The sequence below is a fragment of the Ranitomeya imitator genome, chromosome 7 (assembly GCF_032444005.1).
Source record: "Ranitomeya imitator isolate aRanImi1 chromosome 7, aRanImi1.pri, whole genome shotgun sequence".
In the NCBI taxonomy this organism is placed as follows: domain Eukaryota; kingdom Metazoa; phylum Chordata; class Amphibia; order Anura; family Dendrobatidae; genus Ranitomeya; species Ranitomeya imitator.
The window spans coordinates 193026077-193052096 of NC_091288.1; the positions used below are offsets into that span (position 1 = coordinate 193026077).

The 26020-nt window shown below is 42.7% G+C and overlaps 1 protein-coding gene and 1 pseudogene across 2 annotated transcripts in view; both read left to right on the top strand.

Moving 5' to 3' along the window:
• The window catches only part of LOC138645184 (cytochrome P450 2K1-like), an 81181-nt gene that overhangs the window by 4287 nt on the left and 50874 nt on the right, over positions 1-26020 (top strand). The window contains exons 3-10 of one of the 2 annotated variants that reach the window (XM_069734283.1): positions 56-205; positions 529-689; positions 3980-4153; positions 4267-4305; positions 5999-6140; positions 13142-13329; positions 13490-13631; positions 14921-15223. In XM_069734283.1, the coding sequence (XP_069590384.1) occupies positions 56-205; positions 529-689; positions 3980-4153; positions 4267-4305; positions 5999-6140; positions 13142-13329; positions 13490-13631; positions 14921-15108 (1184 nt within the window). In that variant the 3' untranslated portion in view covers positions 15109-15223. Of the gene's footprint in view, positions 1-55; positions 206-528; positions 690-3979; positions 4154-4266; positions 4306-5998; positions 6141-13141; positions 13330-13489; positions 13632-14920; positions 15224-26020 lie in introns of those variants that run through there. The other variant, XM_069734284.1, reaches the window with a different exon arrangement.
• On the top strand, positions 17142-24803 carry LOC138645183 (cytochrome P450 2K6-like; annotated as a pseudogene).

Genomic DNA, 26020 nt, shown 5'->3' on the forward strand with positions numbered 1-26020 from the left:
TCTATTCAGTATGATTTATACTTGCCAAAGATTTTCCTATTTAACTATATTTTAGGTATAATATTTTCTAACGGAGAAACATGGAAATCCATGAGAAGATTCTCACTATCAACACTTCGAGACTTTGGAATGGGGAAGAAAAGTGTGGAAGCCAGAATTCAAGATGAATTAATGCCCCTTATAGAAAGTTTTAGATCTCATAATGGTAAGATACATCATTCTTATTTATTTCACAGCTTCTATATAATCTAACTTCTTGTCTGCTGTTTTCAACAACCCAGTCTACAGAATCCACACGTGGAAAACACCTGCAGCATCCAAACTTATCATTAGGAAAACAATTGTAATTCAGGCTGTAGGTTTGATCCAATTATGACTTGGTTGTTTCAGTAATCTACTGTCATTACTGATGGTGGTTTTCCCTTGCGGTTACAAATGACCTTTTACATTAAGTAATTGTTTTAGATTTTTTGTTTTTGTATTCATAATTTATTCTGTTGTTAATATATCTTTTTTTTATTAATTTAGGCAAACCATTCAATACTCATATGCTGATAAACAGTGCAGTTTCCAATGTAATCTGCTCTATTATCTTTGGGAAAAGGTTTGAGTATGATGACCCAACGTTTGAAAAATTAATAAAAATTTTAGATGAAAATGCCAAACTGGCCGGTACACCCACAGTGCTGGTAAGAAAACCTTGAGATCTTTTATCTAATCTTTTTAGTGAATTCTTAGAAGAATAGTTTTAGGGTCACCTTTAGGACTAATTGTAGTGCAATCATGAGCTCAGACAAATGGACCCAAACTCATCTCTTGGTTCTCACCCAATATCTTTCAAATTCAATGGTTTTCTGTACTGTAGCAGAACAGTCCTTCTCAGACGCTCACCAGATATGTACAGTGGGTACAAGATAAACATAATAGGGGGTTTAACCCCTTCATGACCTTGGGATTTTCCATTTTTCCATGTTCGTTTTTTGCTTCCCTTCTTCCCAGAGCCATAACTTTTTTATTTTTCCATCAATATGGCCATGTTGGGGCTTATTTTTTGTGAAAAAAGTTGTAGTTTTGAAAAACATCATTGGTTTTAGCATGTCTTGTACTAGAAAACGGGAAAAAAATTCCAAGTGCGGTGAAATTGCTAAAAAAGTGCATTCCCACACTTGTTTTTTGATTGGCTTTTCTACTAGGTTCACTAAATGCTAAAACTGACCTGCCAGTATGAGTCTCCAGGTCATTGCAAGTTCATAGACACTAAACATGTCTAGGTTCTCTTTTATCTAAGTGGTGAAAAAAAATTCCAAACTTTGCTAAAAAAAAAAAATTGCGCCATTTTCCGATATCCGTAGCATCTCCATTTTTCATGATCTGGGGTCGGGTGAGGGCTTATTTTTTGCGTGCTGAGCTGGCGTTTTTAATGATAGCATTTTGGTGCAGATACATTCTTTTGATCGCCCGTTATTGCATTTTAATGCAATGTTGCGGCGACCAAAAAAATGTAATTCTGGCGTTTTGAATTTTTTTCTTGCTACACCGTTTAGCGATCAGGTTAATGCTTTTTTTTATTGATAGATTGGGCAATTCTGAGCGCGGCGATACCAAATATGTGTAGGTTTGATTTTTTTATTGATTTATTTTGAATGGGGTGTAAGGGGGGTGATTTAAACTTTTATATTTTTTTATTTTTTTCACATTTTTTCACTTTTTTTTTTGCTTTTGCCATGCTTCAATAGCCTCCATGGGAGGCTAGAAGGTGGCACCACTCGATCGGCTCTGCTACATAGCAGCGATCATCAGATCGCTGCTATGCAGCAGAAATACAGGTGTGCTATGAGCGCCGACCACAGGGGGGCGTTCACAGCAGGCCTGCATCAGTAACCATAGAGGTCTCAAGGACATCTATGGTTACCATTCTGACGCATCGCTGACCCCCGATCATGTGACGGGGTTGGCGATGCTCTCATTTCCGGCCGCCCGGACGGATGCGCCGGTTAAATGCCGCTGTCAGCGTTTGACAGCAAGATTTAACTAGTTAATAGCCGCTATTGCGGGCACATGTCAGCTGTTCAAAACAGCTGACATGTCCCGGCTTTGATGCGGGCTCACCGCCGGAGCCCTGCATCAAAGCGCGGTATCTGACCTCGGACGTACTATCCCGTCCGAAGTCAGAAAGAGGTTAATGGAACTGACTGCTTTGCCCTACGGGGTCCAGATAATACTGATTGCTGATTTCTAAATATCTATTATACACTACTCACAAAAATGTAGGGTTATTTGGCTTTCGGGTGAAATTTCAGGATGATCTTAAAATGCCCTCTAACTTTTTCAATTGAACTTAATGTGACGTCTCTAAACTTCTTCATGCACATGTCCAACTGTTCAATGTCGCAGCACATTTTGCACAACTTGCTGTTCTCTAACAAGGAGCCTAGTGGCAAAACTCACAACAGGTGTTTGATCCATAAATCGCCCAATACTTATGGGGTTCAATTTAAATTGGTATTTAAACCGTCCTACACATTACGCTGTTCACATTTTGGCATCATGAGACCAAGACAACACTTAACAACTGATCAACAGTACCTCGCCTTTGAGATGCTTCAAGCAGGATGTTCTCAGATGGAAGTGGCCATAGCATGCTGCAATTGTACGCGCATATCGCCCGAGACTCTCCAATGCAAGCCGATGGGTGCGAGAAAAACTCAGACACCACATAGACCATCCATCTCACTTGCGACAAGTACACACACATTTTTCTCATTTCAGCCCATTGAGCAATATAATTCAATAGGGAAAATCAGTGAGAAATGTAAAGACATACAGTATGCATGTCATATGGATGTCATACGGATACATAGGTGCGAGAAAATTGCATCATCGCATTGCAAACGCCTTACACACGGATGACCATACGGAGAACACTCGTGCGACTCTCAGCAGGGAGACTCGAACTGATTTTCCACATGTTTAGTGTGACACCGGCCTTAAAAAGCTCCAGTAGCCAGTGTGAAAATTGCAAGATTGCTATTTTTTTAATAAAGATCTTAGTAAATAAAAAAACAATACATGTAACACAAAAACCTGGTTTAAACAGTAGGTCATTTTGGTAATTTTCTGATGACTGCCTCCCTGTAAGTTAATTATATTTAGGTGAAAAACTAGACACTGTTGAAACATTAATCTGTCATGAAAATAGGAGACAATTTTTCTAATCCTAGATAATACCTATAATTAATTGATCGATGTGATGTGTCCTCTCTGATAAAGAGGTTTGTACCATAATATTGTACAGCTCTCCAGAGAGATCGCCATTAGTCTTATCAGTTCTTGTCCCCAATGAGGGTCCCAATCTAAATCTGTCTCTCACTCACATTCATACTAGGACCAATGAATCTACCCGTATGCTTTTTAGAGTATACTAAGAAAGTGGAGAACCTCGAGGAAACCAATGCAAACCTACAAGGAGAACATATCAACTTAGGTCCCATTTACACGTTTTGTGTTTTTATTTGCTTTTTTTTGCAGATAGAAAATGTACCTATTATAATCTGTGGCCATTTTCACATACCCAAAGTCATGTCCGATTTTGATCCATTTTCGCGGATTAAACTCATCTATTTCAGTGAATTTGTGCTGTGTCCTTTTTCACTACCTAATGGTAGTAGAAGCTTAGGAAACTTCTGTTTTTTTTCTCATATGAGAAAAATGGATGACACATATGAATGGTGAAAAAACCATCCAAACTAACCAACAATGGACAAAAATTGGATCCACTATACTGATAAAAGTTTTGTAGAAAAAAAATGAACGGGGCCGAATTCAGAGGTTACACTTGGCCGGATTCTAACCTAGGCTCCTGGTGATGTAGGGTGGAGCGCCACTGACTGGCCGAGCTGCTCCCAATATACACAGTTATTGATCTGATCTGTACTTTTTGCTGCATGAAAATTTAAACAGGAATTGTTGATTTCCACAGCTGTATAATTATTATCCCGTCCTCGGAACACTCCTTGGCCTACATAAGAAAGCAATGCAGAACATACAAGAGCTGAAGAGTTTTATTTCCCAATGTTCGATGAATCGACGATTGGAGTTCGATGCAAATGACATCACAGGATACATCGATGCATATCTTCTGAAGCAGGAACAGGTGCGTTAAAGGTGCATATGTTACCTTAATTTTCCTTTATGAGATTAAAAGTGTGTGATATCAATTATTCTGGGAACATCTGACAATTTTTCTGTCTAATTGGTTGGTTTTAGGTGACGTGTGACCTTGTGGCAGGAAGTAAAAGTGAGACGGTAAATACCGAACTATTATACCAACAACATAATCATATATAGAATCGGGAGGCAATAGATCTATTGTCAGTGTTCCTCTGCAGTGTGTTATAAATCCAATCCAAAACCAATGTCTTCTCTTTTGGGACTTGTTCACTTTTCCCATTTTTTTCATCTAGCCCAGACCGCAATGAAGACTTCTTCCAGCTGCAATTTGTTTCTGCAGAGTTAAGTTCACTGACATTTTGCCTCCTTGATCTACATCCATACCCTGCTTCTTGATTTATTAACATTAGAAACAGGTTCTGCTGCCTGATGTCATCTCTACTCTAAACTGAAGGGTGGCACCGGAAGAAAGAATCGAGGAAGAACGGAGGACTACAAGTGCACTGATACGCCCACTGGTGCACTTGCGAGCCCAATTTTCTCACAAATAAAACATGAATTTTGGCAAAACAGAACACCAGTAATGAGTAGATACAATTGGAAATGTATTTCCCTGTCCTGTCCTCCAATGCTTCAGTTATTGAAGGCACATTCTTAGTGAAAGGTTCGCTTTATTTCATGAATGGCTGGTTACCTGGAGTTATACAATACACAATACTAGAACATCCAATTCCACCAAACATTTCTATAATAAGTGGATCACTCTAATAATACATATACCACAGAAGGGAATTTCGAGTAATGAAAAAGACCCAATAAGAGTGTTTATAGCAAGATATATAGATTTATTAAACCATAAAATACAGGTCAGTATAGCAGGGTAGAGCTAATCATGCAGGATGGGGAAAATAGCTAACCACATACCACAATGCAATAAATAATGGTATAGACAAGACCAATAGATCACCGAATCAGGGTAAAAAGTACCAACAAAATATATGTAAATACCATGATATCATTAAAGAAATATATTGAACAGCACAGGTATATAAAGGTATACATTAGCCTAGTAAAATCAATGTAAGTCCATAAGCAAAAAGTGCCATAGTGCAAAGTGCAACAAGTGCTAAACCCAGGAGTAACGCTGTGGAGTATATTTGTAGGCTATTCAATAAGGGCAGTAAGCTGTTATATATTACCTATTACGGAATGTTGAAGCCAGATCCCTGCCTGCCACCTCAACGCGCGTTTCGCCGGTCTTCGTCAGGCAGGGATCTGAAATCACTGACTTTGCTATACTTTATGCTCTGCCATCTCTTTCCTCTGTTTCGAGGGGGATTAAGTCACTGCAGACTTGTCAGTGACTGCTACTTTTAGCTGCCAGTATGTTACCAAAATTATGCTGACTGTACCATTTTTGTTGACTAAGGCACAGGATGTGAAAGATGTAATCAGAACAGGAGTTCACTGAAAATAAAGCAATAATGGTTACAGCCTCCCATTGAGGCTACAATCTTGGTAGTTACACACAGTATTGAGGAGCAGACCTTGGAGGTTACATATCCCCTGATCAATGTTTACGCTGGAGCATGTTGATGTCTCTTTCATACTGATGTACTTCATTTTAAAATATGACCTATTTCAATGATATCACAAATTGCCTTAGTACTTTCCATTCAAGCAGCTATAGTCATGAGAACATTTCCGTGACAAGCTGTTTCAGGTAAAAAAAGGGGAAGGTGCCTTGAAGAAACAGAAGAAGGTTATAATTGCCTTGGAACCAGCTGATTATAGTAACATGGGGAAAATTCATCTTATGTATTTTTAGGAATCAACAAAAGATCAAACATATTTTAATGAAGAAAATCTGGTTTCTTCCGTCCTGGATCTCTTCATTGCTGGAACTGAAACTTCATCTACAACAATTCGATGGGGAATTTTATTGATGATGAAGTATCCGGAGATTCAAAGTAATTCTTGCTGTTTATTATAAAAGTGTTATAAAACTGTAGGTGAACAGGTACAGTCTCTAAAGGCCACCAAATCACCTCTTCCTGAAGGCTACCACTTTATCCAAATTGTCTGTTATTTATTCACTTTGGCATTATATTCCATATACTGTATGTTAGGAGTCGAGTTTCCTCTGCTGCACAGGGGGAATCTCAATCCGTGTCTGCTGCGGTCTCCCATTCTGCATCGGCCGCAGTGGGCTCTGCTCAGCGGAGGCGTCGCTCCCAGCGTCTTGCTGGGACTGATTCTGTGCAAAGGGTTACTGCTGCCTTTTCTGGCTCTCCTGTTGTACCCTGCACTGATCTGCGGCGAGCGGGCTTCTCTGGGACTAAGTCCTTATTTGCACACACTGAGCATGCCCAGGGCAAGATCTCCCATTGGAGATCGAGGGTCACATGCTCAGGTACTGCAGCACATCCCATTGGTCCTCTTGGCAGGTCCTGAAAGGGCAAAACTTCTGTAGCTGCTTCCTGTGCTGCAACTATTTAAGCTGCGCATGACCGCACGGCCATGCGCTAGTATTGTCTTGATATAATGTGTGTGTGTGTAGATGGATGTATGTCGATGGATGAAAGCTCCTAAGTATCCCTCCCTAGTGTTGTTGACTGCTCGCGGATGATGGTAGCTATCTAGCGCCCGACTAGCCATCTGCACGTTACACACATCACAGCGTCTAGTTGCTGTGTCTGCCAGTACGGCGCCGTGCGCTTCCTCTGCGTTTTCCTTACCCAAACCTGGGTGGTTAGTGGCGTCCGTCAGTGTGGCACCGCATGCACTCTCGTGCCTCTATATACTATTTAATAGTTTCCTTACACACCCAGTTGCGGTGTTGTGCCAGCAAGTGTCTAATCGGACTTCAATCCTAGTTGGGGTTGTGTTCGCTGACTTCTTGCTCGCGCTCTATGTGCGGTACCGCGGTCCTGTGACGCAACAGGATCGCTTCCTTCACGCAGAGTGAAGTTAACCCATGCGTGTATACTTATAGTACCGCCATATAGTCCGTCTTACTAGCAGCAGGGTTTATACCTGCACGGTGGACCTCGGACTGCGAACGCACCTAGTTTCATATCTTCTATACTTGGTGCGTTCCGCCAGTCTCTAACATAATACTAGCGCCAAGGTCTGGCTAATAAATGACGGACATTCAGCAATCTTTGCGGTATATCCAGCAGCTGGAGGGTAGGTTGACGGCTCTCGAGAGCTCAACCTCAGCTGTGGATGTTACCGCAGTTGCTGTACAGGCTGCTAACGTGGCTGCAGCAACCTTGTCCACTGCCACCCCTGTTCCGACATCATCTAGCCTCCCGTTGCCAGAAAAATTTTCTGGAGATTGCAAAACTTGTAGGGGATTCGTGAGTCAGTGCTCTATCCACCTCGAGCTCCTGGCTGCACGTTTTCCTACAGAGCGGGCTAAGGTGGGATTTATTGTCTCTCTCTTGTCGGACAGGGCGATGGAGTGGGCTACGCCGCTGTGGGAGCGTGGTGATCATGTGGTGCAGAGTGCTCCGTTGTTTCTGAGCACTCTGAAAAAGGTCTTTTTAGGACCTCAAGTCACCCATGACACAGCGCTCCAACTACTGGCATTAACTCAGGGTGAGTCCTTGGTCAGCCATTTTTCCGTCCGCTTCCGTACTTTAGCTTCTGAGCTGGAGTGGTCGGATAAAGCCCTTATCCCCATATTTTGGAGGGGCCTGGCTGATCACGTTAAGGACGCTCTGGCCACTAGGGAGATTCCTGCCACACTGGAGGAGTTAATAACTGTCTCTACTCGTATTGACCTCCGTTTTAACGAGCGGAGGTTAGAGCGAGCCCAGTGTAGGCAGAGGTTTCGGCTGGCTCCCACCTTCGCCAAACCTTTGGAATCTCCAATTCAGGCATCTGAGTCACATGAGGCCTTAGAGGTGACACGAGCGGGATCCAAATCTCAGTCCGCCCGTGCACATAGGGTCCGTCATGTTTGCCAGCAGTCAGGACATCTTGCCTCCAAAGGTCCTCAGCGGTCGGGGAAAAGTCAGCGTCTAGTGGCAGTAGGAGGAGGTACACTAGACATGGCGACGTTTGCCTCAAAGTTGTCCTTCAAGGGGACAATTACCATTGGCCCTTCCACTCTTATGGTCGAGCTATGCGTGGATTCTGGGGCAGAGGGTAATTTTATGTCTTCCTCTTTTGCCCAGCGTCACGCAATACCCTTGGTGATGCTCGCCAAGCCTGTAACCGTTCGAGTGGTAAATGGGTCAACACTACCCTCACAGATTACCCACCAAACCATTCCTTTCACGCTTTCTGTGTCTCCATCACATCAGGAGATAATCTCCCTATTAGTCATTCCTGAGGGAATTGATGAGGTCCTGTTGGGGATACCATGGCTTCGCTACCATTCTCCTCATATTGAGTGGTCCTCTGGGAGAATTTTGGGATGGAGTAAATCCTGCAAGGGTAGATGTCAGAGGGAGTGCGTTCAGGTTGCTACTACACAGGTACCCGCAGATCTTTCCTCTCTCCCCAAGCACTATTGGCCCTATGCAGACGTGTTCTCCAAAAGAGCTGCGGAGACCCTTCCGCCTCACCGCCCCTATGACTGTCCTATTGACCTCTTGCCTGGTGCTGAGCCTCCCCGGGGTCGAGTCTATCCGTTATCTCTCCCGGAGACGGAGGCAATGTCTCAGTACATCCAAGAGAATCTGGCAAGAGGATTCATTAGGAAGTCAGTGTCACCGGCAGGGGCTGGGTTCTTCTTCGTACAGAAGAAGACTGGAGACTTACGTCCATGCATAGACTACAGGGGTCTTAACGCCATCACCGTTAAGAACAAGTACCCATTACCCCTGATATCTGAGCTGTTTGATAGGCTACGGGGAGCGAGGATATTTACTAAGTTAGACCTGCGGGGTGCTTACAACCTGATTCGCATCTGTGAGGGGGATGAATGGAAGACGGCTTTTAACACCAGGGATGGGCACTATGAATATCTGGTGATGCCCTTCGGGTTCTGTAATGCCCCAGCCGTTTTCCAAGACTTTGTGAACGACATCTTCCAAGATATGCTCACCACCTCGGTCATAGTCTAACTGGATGATATTCTCATCTTCTCTCCAGATATTGACTCCCACCGGAGAGATGTTCGCAAAGTCTTCGACCTCTTACGGGCAAACTCCCTCTACGCCAAGTTGGAGAAGTGTGTGTTTGAGCAGGAGTCCTTGCCTTTCCTTGGTTATATCATCTCTGCCCAGGGTTTGAATATGGATCCTGCCAAGCTACAGGCTGTAATGGACTGGCAGGAACCCCATTCTCTTAAAGCGGTGCAGCGCTTTATGGGGTTCATTAATTACTATCGCCAGTTCATTCCACACTTCTCAACTTTGGTAGCTCCCTTGGTTGCCCTCACCAAGAAGGGAGCAAATCCCAAGTTGTGGTCAGAGGAGGTCTCCGAAGCCTTTCTCTCGATCAAGTCACACTTCGCTAGCGCTCCCATCCTACATCGCCCCGATGTTGATAAACCATTTATCTTGGAGGTGGATGCCTCATCCGTTGGTGCTGGAGCAGTCCTTTTCCAAAAGGATGCTCAAGGTCGGAAGCATCCTTGCTTCTTCTTCTCCAAGACCTTCACACCAGCGAAGAGGAATTATTCCATCGGGGACAGGGAGTTGCTAGCCATGAAGTTGGCTTTTTCAGAGTGGAGACATCTCTTGGAGGGAGCTCGCTTTCCCTTCCAAGTCTTCACTGACCACAAGAACTTGGTATATCTACAAACGGCCCAGCGGCTGAATTCTCACCAGGCTAGATGGTCCCTGTTCTTCTCCCGGTTCCATTTTACTCTCCATTTCCTCTCCGGGGAGAAGAACGTTCGTGCTGACGCTCTCTCCCGTTCCGTAGTGTCATCGGAGGAGGAGGAGGAGGAGCCTCGGCTTATTGTCCCTTCTGAGAGCCTGAGAACTGTAGCTCCGGTTTCGCTAGAGTCTGTGCCCCCGGGCAAGACTTTCGTACCAGCTAACTTGCGACCAGAGGTTCTCTCTTGGGCTCACTCCTCCAGAGTGGGTGGGCATTTTGGGACCAAGAGGACATCTGAGCTTTTGGCGAGAACATACTGGTGGCCGCATATGGCCCGAGATGTCAGGGACTATATTCAGGCGTGCATTTCTTGCGCCCAGAATCGGTCTCCTCGGCAACGGCCTGCTGGGTTGCTTTACCCTCTACCGGTGGCAGACAGGCCCTGGGAGATGGTCGGGATGGACTTTGTGGTGGGCTTACCCAAGTCGCGTGGCTGCTCCATTATTTGGGTTGTCACCGACCATTTCTCTAAGATGGTGCATTTGGTGCCGCTTCCTCGGTTACCCTCAGCACGAGCCTTGGCGGTGTTGTTCATTAAGCACGTTTTCCGATTGCATGGTATGCCTGATAAGATTGTCAGCGATCGGGTTCCCCAGTTCGCATCTCGGTTTTGGAGAGAGCTCTGCCGTTTACTCAGCATAGAGTTAAACCTCTCCTCTGCATACCATCCCGAGACGAATGGGTTGGTGGAGAGAACCAACCAGACCCTGGTGACATATTTGCGACATTTCGTCTCTGCTAGGCAGGATGACTGGGCATCTTTGCTACCTTGGGCGGAATTTGCCTTGAACAACGCCGTAGCCGATTCCACTGGTCAGACTCCGTTTCTCCTTAATTACGGCCAGCATCCGCGTGTCCCTGTGCCCATGCCCATGTCATCCACCGATTCTAGGGTGGCAGACTGGGCGGTGGAGGCACGTGACATCTGGGACCGCACACAGGATGCCATCCGGGCCTCCAAGGAGAGAATGAGGGTTTCGGCTGATACACACCGGCACCCCGCTCTGGTCTTTGCTCCTGGCGACTTAGTGTGGCTCTCCGCCCGTAACATCAGGCTGCGAGTTGAGTCCACTAAGTTTGCTCCTCGCTACATTGGCCCATTTAAGGTTCTGGAACAGGTCAACCCTGTGGTCTACCGTTTGGCTATTCCTCCACGCCTTGGTATCACCGATACTTTTCACGTTTCCCTCTTAAAGCCCGTTCATTTGTCCCGGTTTTCTGAGTCATCTGCTGGGACATCGGGTTCATCCAAGGATGAGTTTGAGGTGAATGCTATTGTGGGGTGTAAGGTGGTACGTGGCAAGAAATTTTATCTGGTGGACTGGAAGGGTCACTGCCCAGAGGATAGAACCTGGGAGCCTGTGGAGCACATTCGGGCTCCGCTGCTTATTGCAGCTTTTGAGCGTAGTGAGGCTCAAGGAGGGGGGGCCCTAGGAGGGGGGGTAATGTTAGGAGTCGAGTTTCCTCTGCTGCACAGGGGGAATCTCGATCCGTGTCTGCTGCAGTCTCCCATTCTGCTTCGGCCGCAGTGGGCTCTGCTCAGCGGAGGCGTCGCTCCCAGCGTCTTGCTGGGACTGATTCTGTGCAAAGGGTTACTGCTGCCTTTTCTGGCTCTCCTGTTGTACCCTGCACTGATCTGCGGCGAGAGGGCTTCTCTGGGACTAAGTCCTTATTTGCACACACTGAGCATGCCCAGGGCAAGATCTCCCATTGGAGATCGAGGGTCACATGCTCAGGTACTGCAGCACATCCCATTGGTCCTCTTGGCAGGTCCTGAAAGGGCAAAACTTCTGTAGCTGCTTCCTGTGCTGCAACTATTTAAACTGCGCATGACCGCACGGCCATGCGCTAGTATTGTCTTGATATAATGTGTGTGTGTAGATGGATGTATGTCGATGGATGAAAGCTCCTAAGTATCCCTCCCTAGTGTTGTTGACTGCTCGCGGATGATGGTAGCTATCTAGCGCCCGACTAGCCATCTGCACGTTACACACATCACAGCGTCTAGTTGCTGTGTCTGCCAGTACGGCGCCGTGCGCTTCCTCTGCGCTTTCCTTACCCAAGCCTGGGTGGTTAGTGGCATCTGTCAGTGTGGCACCGCATGCACTCTCGTTCCTCTATACACTATTTAATAGTTTCCTTACACACCCAGTTGCGGTGTTGTGCCAGCAAGTGTCTAATCGGACTTCAATCCTAGTTGGGGTTGTGTTCGCTGACTTCTTGCTCGCGCTCTATGTGCGGTACCGCGGTCCTGTGACGCAACAGGATCGCTTCCTTCACGCAGGGTGAAGTTAACCCGTGCGTGTATACTTATAGTACCGCCATATAGTCCGTCTTACTAGCAGCAGGGTTTATACCTGCACGGTGGACCTCGGACTGCGAACGCACCTAGTTTCATATCTTCTATACTTGGTGCGTTCCGCCAGTCCCTAACACTGTATGATGGCCTTCTTTTTGATGACCACCCCTAAAGGAGTCAATTTTTAAAGGGAGTTTTGTGTGGTTCTCTCAAGCAGGTTTTACAATACTTGTATACACAAATGATCAATTAAGTTGAGACAATTCTAGTATATATTTTTTGCATTTATTGCATGTTTTATATTTTCTATTGATGGATGATGCTGCCAGTGCCACCCACCCTAGACAGAGGGGACGTGTGATTTGTGGTGGACTGTGACATTTAGATTTCACCTGAAATGGCTTTTTTATAGCCAATGAAAAAACAAATTCTAGCGTCATCAAGCTTTAGAACTTTGTTACACGATAGAGTATATCGGGAATTCTTGATGTAATCTCCAGCGGTCTAATAGAGTATGAATGGAACAGCAGTGCTCATGCTTGATTTTCACTCCATTTAAAGAGAATCCCAAGGCTGCCCGTCTGCAGCACTGAGAACTCGGCTACTGTGAGCAAGTTTGCTTTATTGCTCTTGGCAGCCTCTGGCTTTCAGTTACAAAGGCATGGCTTCAGTCATTGCTCAGTACATATTGAGCTTCAGCTGTAACCATGCCCCATATCACTGACTGACTGCAGATACAAGTCATAATAAAAGCCTGTAATCTATTAATTAAATGCATTGGTATTGCTTTGATAGTGCAAAATTAAGCAAAATATGTTTTCTTTTGCTTTATAGAGAGGGTACAGGAGGAAATTAAAACACATATTAAACCAGGACAGTTGCCGACAGTTGAAGATCGGAGGAAAATGCCTTATACTGATGCAGTGATACATGAAATTCAAAGGTTTGGCAATATTGTCCCATTGAACCTGTCACATTCAACTCCAAGTGATGTATATTTACGGGGTTTCCTTATTCCAAAAGTGAGTTTATAAAAAAACTGTACTTATGCTCAAGTACTGTATTTGTTTGCCTATTATTTAAAAGTACTGCTATGGGGTCCACAGCCACCCCAATATCCTCACATTTTTGAAAATGAAATGTATATAATAAAAAAGATATCTACTGATTTATTGTTCACAGGGTACAGAGGTTATTCCATTCCTGACATCAGTTCTCTACGACAAGACTCAATGGAAAACTCCTAATGATTTCAATCCCAATCACTTCCTGGATGAAAATGGGAAATTTGTCCGACATGATGCATTTATGCCATTCTCAGTAGGTAAGTAATGAGGACCATTAAGATGAAAATCAAATCATTTTACTTGTCATTCAACTGACAAAACACTCCCTAACAGAATTTTACAAGGAATAATATGTATGTTTTCTAAATCTTATATTTTGTCCTCCAAAAACTTCAAAAATGTTCTGTGGTCTTATAAAGATGCTCAGCATATGCATGTGCACTTTACAATTTTTTTGCAGTATAGTCTAGAGTAATAATATTACTAAAAAATAATAATTTCATTTATATATTGCCAACATATTTTGCCGCACTTTACAATTAAACGGGGATGTGTAGAGACAATAAAAACAATACAAAGTAACGCATAGTTCTACTGTTACAGGACAAGTGAGGGCACTGCCTGAACATTTACAATCTATATTGAAATAGTGGGAGACACAATAGTTAGAACGGGCTTGTCATGTATGGCCCAGCCATCATTCTAATACATAAGCTTTTCATATAAAGCTGCATGATCCGGTTTTCAGCCAATATCTGTCTAAGTGCAGTTACCATGTGCTATTGGGTGCATGGAGGATGTGGAGACAGTGATTAGGAATGAGCAGATTCTGAATAAAATTTAGAAGGAGGGAACAGGGGAGAGTTGGGTTGGTGAGTTGAGGTGATAGGCCTGTCTAAAGCGCTGTGCTTTTAAAGTATTCCATTCCAAAACACTGCTGCAGCACGAGAGAAGTCTTGGAGACAGATCAACTGTCATGTGCAGGAAAAGATGCGGGCTTAGCGTTAGAGCCCTTATCAAATGTAGGGAGATGATCTAGAATGTACCTACACATCCAAGGCCATAAAGGGGTTTAAAGAGTTGCAACCAATAGTTAAAAATGTCATCATAATTTGCTTGGTCATGCTTTCAGGTACTTAAATTCATAAAGATCAGCATTCATTTCTAAATACCATAGCCATATCTGTGGCAACGAAAGGGAGCAAAGTCAAACTTTTCACCCTTTTTCCAGAATAGATCCTTCAATTGGCATCCTTGTCGAGGATGGAGTATTGTTGTAATTTACTTTGTATGCTGGGGCTTGGTCTGGATATGAAACATCCTGGAGCCATGATCAAGAAACATTCAGTCAACGATGCTTTCCAGAGGGTTCTAGGAAACTTTTGTGACTTCCTGGAGGTCTCATGTTTTTCTCTAGGAGACTCGCAGTCATTCAGAGAGAGTTGGAAAGTATGCATTATTTCCAATTTATTTAATTACTACATCTGTTAGGGTCAAAATCTACTTTAAACATGACAATTTTAACTCACTAATCCCATTTCTACAGGAAGAAGAGCTTGTGCTGGGGAGGGCTTGGCCAAGATGGAACTTTTCCTGTTTTTTACTGGACTTCTTCAAGCATTTACTTTCTATCCACCTCCAGGAGTTTCCAGAGAAGACCTCAGTCTCAAGCCTGCCATTGGATTCACATTAGTGCCCACACCATACATGACATGTGCGAAGTCAAACTATTAGTTTGGGGTGAAAAACAGAGAAAGCACAGAGACTGATGTTTTTTACTTGGTTATGTTTTAATATATTTAATGTTGTACTTTTTTTAAATCTCACTATTAAATATATTTAGCTGAAAGTTGTGTCATTGAATGAAACAAAGCACAGCTCCCAAAGCTTAGTAGAGTAAATCTTGCAATGGCCTCCAATTATCTTAATCAACCTTTAAACTAAAGGAATCTTTTTATTATAGTAAACACTGATAGGCTTTTTTTATTAGGTGTATCTTCTGGCACAAATACAAATTTTAATGTGCTGTAACTGTGCATAGTTTATATTTTGTAAGATTTGTTTTTTCTTTCTCCTGACATCTTGTGCCTTTAATTTCTGGGACAGAAAATAGAGTAGAACTTTTAGGATCCTCATACAGATCAAGTTAAAGTCACACAAACATCTAATCTGTATAGGGGCCTCCTAACTTTCCACCAACTAATGATGTCAGGAAACAAACCAAGCACACATATATTTTGGGAAGTCAGGAGAGATAGTTGTTGGTCGATTGAGGGTTGGCTGATCTTTTTCTAGGTGGGTTGGCACATGTAAATCACCATTCAGGACCCTTGAGCCTTTCCCCATCCCATTGATTGATAATAGTGCAAATATTTAGGAGAGGGAAGTCCTGTAAAAGGTCATTGCACACAATGGCATAAAACATCAGAGGAAAGTGCTGTATGGGGCTTCCAGCTATAGTGAATGATTGTAATTGCTGCTGGTATTATTGCACATGAATGCAGGAAATAATGTACTGGTATATACAGTTAGGGCCAGAAATATTTGGACAGTGACACAATTTTCGCGAGTTGGGCTCTGCATGCCACCACATTGGATTTGAAATGAAACCTCTACAACAGAATTCAAGTGCAGATTGTAACGTTTAATTTGAAGGGTTGAACAAAAATATCTGATAGAAAATGTAGGAATTGTACACATTTCTTTACAAACACTCCACATTTTAGGAGGTCAAAAGTAATTGGACAAATAAACATAACCCAAACAAAATATTTTTATTTTCAATAATTTGTTGCAAATCCTTTGGAGGCAATCACTGCCTTAAGTCTGGAACCCATGAACATCACCAAACGCTGGGTTTCCTCCTTCTTACAGCCGCAGCCTTCAGGTCTTGCTTGTTTGTGGGTCTTTCCGTCTTAAGTCTGGATTTGAGCAAGTGAAATGCATGCTCAATTGGGTTTAGATCTGGAGATTGACTTGGCCATTGCAGAATGTGCCACTTTTTGGCACTCATGAACTCCTGGGTAGCTTTGGCTGTATGCTTGGGGTCATTGTCCATCTGTACTATGAAGCGCCGTCCAATCAACTTTGCAGCATTTGGCTGAATCTGGGCTGAAAGTATATCCCGGTACACTTCAGAATTCATCCGGCTACTCTTGTCTGCTCTTATGTCATCAATAAACACAAGTGACCCAGTGCCATTGAAAGCCATGCATGCCCATGCCATCACGTTGCCTCCACCATGTTTTACAGAGGATGTGGTGTGCCTTGGATCATGTGCCGTTCCCTTTCTTCTCCAAACTTTTTTCTTCCCATCATTCTGGTACAGGTTGATCTTTGTCTCATCTGTCCATAGAATATTTTTCCAGAACTGAGCTGGCTTCTTGAGGTGTTTTTCTGCAAATTTAACTCTGGCCTGTCTATTTTTGTTATTGATGAATGGTTTGCATCTAGATGTGAACCCTTTGTATTTACTGTCATGGAGTCTTCTCTTTACTGTTGACTTAGAGACAGATACACCTACTTCACTGAGAGTGTTCTGGACTTCAGTTGATGTTGTGAACGGGTTCTTCTTCACCAAATTAAGTATGCGGCGATCATCCACCACTGTTGTCATCCGTGGACGCCCAGGCCTTTTTGAGTTCCCAAGCTCACCAGTCAATTCCTTTTTTCTCAGAATGTACCCAACTGTTGATTTTGCTACTCCAAGCATGTCTGCTATCTCTCTGATGGATTTTTTCTTTTTTTTCAGCCTCAGGATGTTCTGCTTCACCTCAATTGAGAGTTCCTTTGACCGCATGTTGTCTGCTCACAGCAACAGCTTCCAAATGCAAAACCACACACCTGGAATCCACCCCTGACCTTTTAACTACTTCATTGATTACAGGTTAACGAGGGAGACGCCTTCAGAGTTAATTGCAGCCCTTAGAGTCCATTGTCCAATTACTTTTGGTCCCTTGAAAAAGAGGACACTATGCATTACAGAGCTTTGATTCCTAAACCCTTTCTCCGATTTGGATGTGGAAACTATCATATTGCAGCTGGGAGTGTGCACTTTCCGCCCATATTATATATATAATTGTATTTCTGAACATGTTTTTGTAAACAGCTAAAATAACAAAACTTGTGTCACTGTCCAAATATTTCTGGCCCTAACTGTACATATGCATCTGTCACAGGTGTGTCAGTGACTGCAGACTGTCGCTCTACATCTGACTGCAGAAGGTCTCAGCACTTTGCTTTGCAGACTTCTTCCTTGGCCTTCTGACTTTAGGACCCAGTGGCAATCTCCCCTGGCTCTTGTTGACACATCTGGATCGGGGTGTATATAACTCCCAGCTTGCTGTTGGAAGGCGCGGTTGATATTTCTATTTCCAGTTCCCTGTGGTGGCTATGAGCTATAGCAGTTGGATATCTTCCTCTCTGGTGTTTAGAGGACTTCCGTGTTTCTCTCTGAGTCTACTCAAGCTAAGTGTTCCCCCTTGTTTGCGTATCCCATCTGTCTTTAGTAGTAGTGGGGATTGACTAGCGTACATCCTGTCCTTCCCAGTGCAGGGCTTATCGCCAGGGTCAGGCAGGGATTAGGTATCCTGCTCGGCGATAAGTGCGGAACCTTTATAGAGACGATAGGGCAGACAGGGTGACATTAGATCTGCCTATGGGTCTCCACTCCCCCCTCCCTAGTGTTTGGTTCCCTTTCCCCTATCCCTTTGTGCTGCACTTAGCCTTTCCTACATGTTGCGTGACAGTATCTCTACATATCAGAATATTATTACCTGTAAAAAATAAAAATACCATTAAGATCTATAAATGTAAATTGTCTAATACATAACAGTGCAACTTGTGGCTCACTGTTGGAGATTCTGCCTTACGAGTTCCTGCTCCTGTATTCAAATCATGGGAAAGACATTTACAAAAAATTAAAAGGCGTCTATCAGCCCAAACTGACATTATATGGCAGTGTATGAAATCAGGGACCCACCACACCTGACGCGCGTTTTGCAATGAAATGCTTTGTCCAAGGTTAATTACCATTTCACCTGTTTTGGAGGTGGAAATTACCTCTTGGGCCCCTGCGCAGCTGCACAGGTTGCACCAGTGATATTTCCACCCCTGAACATGCATTTCAGGAAACAGGGTACCAGACAGTGACAGAATAGTTATATTCGGAAATATGTTTTCCTGCACTGTCCTACAGGGTTTTAGGTATTCTAGGCACATTCTTACTAAAAGATTCACTTTAATATTATGAATGAGTGAATACCTGTGGTTAGACAATACACAATACTAGAAAAATCCAGAAAAAAGTTAAACTGGAATTCAAAAGAGGCTGTCCAATAGTAAAGCAACCCTTTCTTATGCTGAATATTAGCCTCCCACGTTAAAACAAAAACACCCTTAATTCACCTCCCATGCTTGCGCTGTTCTAATGACGGTGACATATATGCAAGATGTATTCAAAATAGGTATTGAGCCCACTGCCACGTCACGGCAAACCTCGTAGTGGGTCCTACCGCCCTAATGGAGCGGAGCCGTGTGCCGACCACTGCCACAGCGGCAATGCATCAGCAGGGCAGATGGCCTGGTGCCCCACAGCAGCCATGCTACAAGGCTGAGTCCCCATGACTCCAGACTGCGCCGCCCCACCAGCACAAAACCGCAGCAACAATGGCTACCACACAGCACCCACACCAAATGAAAGGAGTACTTAAACTCACCTTCCCCAGCTCTTCAGTGAGAGCAAAAATGGGCTAGACCCCTTTCATTTGGTGTGGGTGCTGTGTGGTGGCCAATGACGTAGCAGTGGGCTTCATACAGTCTGAACAGAATGTTAAACTAAGAACCTCATGTTTGGTTACATATATTTTTGCCTAGTGGCTTTAGATCAACGTATGATTTTTGGGGGTGCAGATCATGCTCTTTTTTGATGCAAAGCATGTTCTTTTCCCTTTCTTAGACCAGCACTCCTCCCATTTGACACAGGTGATTTTAATTAACAGGAGACTGCAAAGTAAGGGGACTAGCCCAGTTTTGCTCTCGCTGAAGAGCTGGAGGAAGGTGAGTTTCAGTGCTCCTTTCATTTAATGTGGGTGCTGTTGTGGTGGCCATTGTTGCTGTGGTTTTGTGCTGGTGGGGTGGCGCAGCATGGGTGCTTTGGGGCACCAGGCCATCCACGCTGCTGGTGCATTGCCGCTGTGGCAGTGGTCGGTGCACGGCTCCATTAGGGCGATAGGAACCACTTCGAGGTTTGCCGTGACATGGCAGTGGGCTTCATACAGTCTGATCAGAATGTTAAACTAAGAACCTCATGTTCAGTTATATAAATTTTTGCCTAGCGGCACTAGATCAACGTATGATTTTTGGAGGTGTGGTTCATGCTCTTTTTTTGGTGCAAAACAACATATTTGTGTTTCATGTTTTCAGGAATTAACAAAAGCTGAGACATATTTTAATGAAGAAAATCTACTTTCTTCAGTCCTGGATCTATTTGCTGGTGGAACTGAAGGCACATCCACAACAATCCGATGGGGAATTTTACTGATGATGAAGTATCTGGAGATTCAAAGTAATTCTTGCTACATTTTTTAAAATTACATAAGACTGAAGGTGAACAGCAGCAGTCTCTGAAGACCACCAAATTACCTCTTTCTGAAGGCTACCACTTAGTCTAGACCAAAGTTTCTGTTACATATTTACCTTTCCATCATGTTTCATATGCTGAATAATGGCCATCTTTTTGATGACCAATCCCTGTAGATGCAAATTTAAAAAAAAATACAATTTTAAATGGTTCTCTCAATCAGTAATTTGTAAATCAGAGTATTTAAAAATTGTGATGCAATTTCCCCTGAGAAATGCATTTTGCCATATGTGGGAAAAAAAACTACTGTGTGGGTGCATGGCAGGGCTCAGAATGGAAGGAGCATCATTTGATTTTTTGACTGCAAAATTGGCTGGATTCGAGAGTGGACGCTATGTTGCATTTGGAGAGCCCCTGAAGTGCCTAATCAGTGGAAATCCCCTACATATGACCCCGTTATGGAAACTATACCCCTCAAAGAAGCATTTACCTAGGGGCATTGGTTTATAGTATGGATCATAATGTTTTTGTTTTACTGGTGTATGAATTTATAATGTGGTGGTCTATGTAAGTTGTGCAGAGTACATCAGATTATAAAAGTGTGTTGTGTCAACAGGGTAAAAACAAATGTTTGTTGGGCTCTCCATGCATGTATTATGACTGTGACACAGCCACGACACATACAGCTGCGGAGCCAAACAGCTGATGAGCCGGAAAACTCCAGGTATCCGGGTTCCCTCTGCAGCTTATTCGGTAAGTGCTATATCTTGCCGAATAAGGAAGGACCCAAACAAATTCGCTCATCTCTAATACTCACTATAATGCAAACATTTTTTGATCGTTGCAAATTGTGTCCTTATTAAGGCCATACGGAATACCAGTGTGCTGTAGAGTATATCAGTACTCCCGTATTGCCGAAGCACTCATTTTCTGACTATGCTCATATTCAGCACAATGCCTCAAAATGTCATAATGTCTGCTCCGTTTAAAGGAGTCCATCTGGTGTATGATGATGTGGAATTTTGGGTGAAAAAATGATGGGCATATTAATTTCTCTAGGTCACCATAAGATTTATTATTTCCTCGCTGAAAAATAATTTGAAAAAGTCAATTTCAGTGAAGCCTGTAACGTCAAATTGGATTCCTGAGCTGCCCATGAAATCCGGAATAAAAAGCTGATAATTTTCAGGGGGGTGGAATCCATATGGGATTGATTATTGAAGGGGTAGCCTTGGTCCTAGGGTGCCTTGCTGGAAAAATGGACGTTACTAGCACTGCTCCCCTAATGCACCAGCTAAAAATTTATCTGGCGCTAACTACAGTTTTTTTTTGCAAAAGAAATGTGGAAGTCACTTAGGCTACCATCTCACATCAGGTTTTCGCCGTCAGACTGAATCCGGCGACTTTTGAAAAAAACGGATCCACTGCAAATTGTGAAAAACTGATGCAACGGATTTTTTGCCGGATCCAACTAGCTATTTTCTGGGCACTAACTGGTCCGGGGATGAGAGAGAGAGACTCCATCTTTTGACCTCACATTTCACCCGTTTTTCGCCGCATCCGTCGATTTCCAGTTCTTCGCCGGAGAGAAAAAACGTTCCAATGTACGTTTTCTCCAGCTGCTGAAAATGGATTTTGGACAGATCCGGCAAAAAATAGATGAAACGTTAGGCCATCAGGTGCTAATACAAGTCTATGAGAAAAAAACGGATCCGGCGGCAAAAAAAAAGGATCCGTTTTTTTCAAAATTCCCCGGATTGTGCCTGACAGCACAAATCCTGATGTGTGAAAGTAGCCTTACAGTGCAACCTACACTCCTCTAATGCACTAGCTGTAAATTTACTCAGTGCTTACAATTCTGCGCTTTGGCGCAAAGAAAAATGGACGTCACTGATACTGCAATGTACGCTTCCCTAATGCACTAGCAAAGAAATTACCTGTCTAAAACAATTAAAAAAAAAAACACCCTACCTATGAACCTACGATGTACTAACTAGTAATTTTATTTTCTTTAAGAAATTTGGACGTCACTTACACTACGATGTCCGCTACCTTAATGCGCTACCTCCCTACCTATAAAGCTACTCTGCATAAGATAAGTTTTTTCTAAAAGAAAATCAGATATCACTTACACTGAGGCGTCCCCTACTCTAATGTGCTACCACCCCACCAATCACTGCACGTCACATATTCATTTTTTTTCACAGCTTTAATTTGACATCGTTGTGGTTGGCTGGTCAGAATTGATCCGCCAATGACAGCGGTCGCTGACGCGGGGGCAGCACAGCCCACCGAGGTGAAGTGCAGGGATGGCTTGGTGTTACACACCAAGGCCATCTTAACTCGAACACTGCGCCATGCTGCATAGTGTCCAGAAATAGCAGCACTGTATATGTACTCCACTTTATGGGAATGGATGTGGGGAAGTGGTTAATTAAAAGTAAAATTATTTTACACTATTTAGACTATTTTTGTTACCTTCTTTACTATTGCATATCATGGATTGCTGCACAGGTACAACAGACAAAAAGAAAGATCAAGAAAGATAAAAAATAACAAGAAGGTAGGCATGTGAGGATACTCAATAAATTAGCAGCTCATCCTTAATTAAGCTGCCCCTGATATAGGAACTACAACTCATAGTAAAAGCCTATAATCTATCAATTAAATGCATTGACATTGTTGTGCTAGTACAAAAGAATAACAAAATATTTTCTCCTTTACTTTACAGAGAAGGTTCAGGATGAAATTAAAACACATGTTAAACCTGGACAGCTGCCGAGAGTTGAAGATCGGAAGAAAATGCCTTATACTGATGCAGTAATACATGAAATACAAAGGTTTTGCAATATTGTCCCACTGAACGTGTCACACTCAACGGCAACTGATGTGTATTTGCGGGGCTACCTCATCCCAAAGGTGAGTTTATTAAAAAATCCTATTGATTGATTATTGTGGTGTTTTTTGCTTATAAACAAGTACTGTTTTTGTTTACCTATTACTAAAAGGGACTGCTATGGGGTCCACCACCATACCAACAATTTCAGATTTTGAAAATGAAATGTATATAATAAAGATATTTGGTGATTTCATATTCACAGGGTACAGAGATTACTCCTTTCCTGACATCAGTTCTCTATGACAAGACCCAATGGAAAACACCCTATGATTTCAATCCCAATCACTTCTTGGATGAAAATGGAAAATTTGTGAAACATAATACATTTATGCCATTCTCAGCAGGTAACTAATGAGGACCATTAAACTCCAAAATTAAATCATTTTACTTGTCAATCAAATGACAAAACACTCCCTAACAAAATGGCTATATTTTATTAAGAAATAATGTACGTTTTTTTCTATATCTCATATCTCATATTTTGTACTAAAAAAATCAAAACTGTTCTACAGTCTTATTGAGATGCTAAGCATATTCATGGGCAACTTTATAATTTTTTTTAGCAATATAGCCTACAGTATATTTATAAAAGTCTTCACTATCTTTTGCTTCAAATGGAGCAAGAGTTGTTTGATGGAGCTCTCCTTATAGTCAGCACCAGGACACATGCCCTGCGCTCAATCTATGCTTCTAGCATTTTGATTCTTTAAAATTCCAGTTGCAAGCATATGTACACTTAGGAGAGTAATTAGCAACTAATGCTGTTCAGATAATCAGTGTAGAGTAATCATACGATTATTAACAGATTGCTAAAAGGCAAATAAACACTAATTAAAGACCATAAAAATTAACTTTTAATCATTCTATTAAAGGATAAAGAAAATAAAAATTGTATTTTTCCTTTAATAGTATGAGAGTAGGAACCACTAGTTCAAAATGTTCTCATACGCTGCTTGGTCATGGTCGCAAGGACTTAAGCTCATGAAGATCAGCATTAATTTATTAATGGTGTTAGCTATATTTGAAGCAAAGAAAGGGAGCAAGGTCAATCTTTTCTTCACTTTTCAAAAATCATTTCTTGAATTGGCATCCTTGTGGAGGATGAAACATTGCTGTAATACTCTATGAATGCTGGGGCTTAGTGTGAATTCCAGAGCCATTCACGGGAAACCGTCAGTCAACAATGCTTTCCAGGGGGTTCTATGAAGATTTTGTTGCTTGCTGGAGGTTTTCCTTTTGTTCAGGAGCCTCACGAACATTAAGAGAAAGTTGGAAAGCATGCATTATATTCAATGTGTTAGGGTCAAGATATAATTTCAACATGACATGGTTATATCACTAATCCCATTTCTACAGGAAGAAGAGCTTGTGCTGGGGAAAGTTTGGCCAAGTTGGAACTTTTCCTGTTTTCACTGGACTTCTTCAAGCATTTACTTTCTATCCGCCTCCAGGAGTTTCCAGAGAAGATTTAAATCTCAAGCCTGGCGTTGGATTCTTATTACTCCCTACACCATACATGACATGTGCGAAGCCAAACTATTAGTGCATGGTGAACAGTAGAGACCAATGTTTTTGTTCATTATATATTAATGTATCTAATTTTTCTAATTTTGTACTTTGCTTGGTTAAAATTTAATTATCAAATATCTTTTGGTGAAAGTTGTGTAATTGAATAATAATAATAATAATCTTTATTTTTATATAGCGCTAACATATTCCGCAGCGCTTTACAGTTTTGCACACATTATCATTACTGTCCCCAATGGGGCTCACAATCTAGATTCCCTATCAGTATGTCTTTGGAATGTGGGAGGAAACCGGAGTACCCGGAGGAAACCCACGCAAACATGGAGAGAACATACAAACTCTTTGCAGATGTTGTCCTGGGTGGGATTCGAACCCAGGACCCCAGTGCTGCAAGGCTGCTGTGCTATCCACTGAGCCACCGTGCTGCCCCAATTGAATCACACAATGCACAGCTCCCAAGCCTTAGTGGAGTAAATCTCTCAATGGCCTCCAGTTATCAAAATGTACATTTTATTCAAAGGAAATGTTTTAGTTTTATTAACACAGATAGGATTTTTTGATTATGTAAATCTTCTGGCTCAAATAAATATTTGAATGTGCTGCAACTGTGGACAGTTTTTCTTTTATAACATCAGTTTGTATTCTTTATTTTCTTTAGACTATTTTTGCCTTTAGTTACTGGCTGAGTAAATATAACTCTTAGGGCCCTGTAGGGAAGCAGGAAGTAAAGTACTGGATGGCAGGTATGTGTCACTGAGGTGCCTGGCCTCAGTGACTCAGGTTTCAAAATAGAGTGTTCCAATAATGAAAGGTTACTGAAAGGAATTTTAGTTGACTGGTTGACTGGAGTTTGGGTTTGCGATTTTGGAGACCAAAAGAGCCTGGGTGGGAAAGGTCGCTCCCATACACTCCAGCCCAGGTCTTGCAGATTCTATAAAAGGCAGCTGGGCTGGTTCAGGTGTGTCTGACTTGTTGGAGTTACCACGATTGCTGACCAAACTGAGCTGAAAATAGTGTCTGTACTGCTGCATGGATGAGGCCTTATTGTATCTTTCCCTACCCAGTGGTAGCACTGTTTTTGTTGTTATTCAATTAAGACGGGAAAAGGCTGCTTTCTTTCATGTGAGCACTGTTAAAGTTTAAAATGGATAATAAAGCTATGACTGTTTTACGCAAGAACCAAGTATCTGTGTTTACCCTAACAGCTGAATCCATACAGACCCCCACATGTAAGCAGTGGACCTGGATGGGCTTCCCAGGATACAGCGAAGCCATGAACTAGGAAAGCAGTAAACACTAAATTTGTCAAATGAACTTTGACTGTTAAACTCAGACCTAGTGCACTTCCAGCAAATAACAAAATGTAACAGGTTAATTCACAAACACACGGTCAAAACTGACCAAGACCACTGTGCTGCGTCACTCAATATGCATGGAAATTTTGACTACATTACTATAATTTGCCTAGTTGTGCACCCGCCTAGTGCAGCTACAGCGCATTTACCTGTAAAACTGGAGCAATCAAATGAAAACCAGGGGTGGCCAATTGGTGATGGAGTACAGCAGCGTACAAATATAACAAAATGATTCTCAACCCACTAGAACCCACCCACTACCTTATTTTTCGGACTATAAGATGC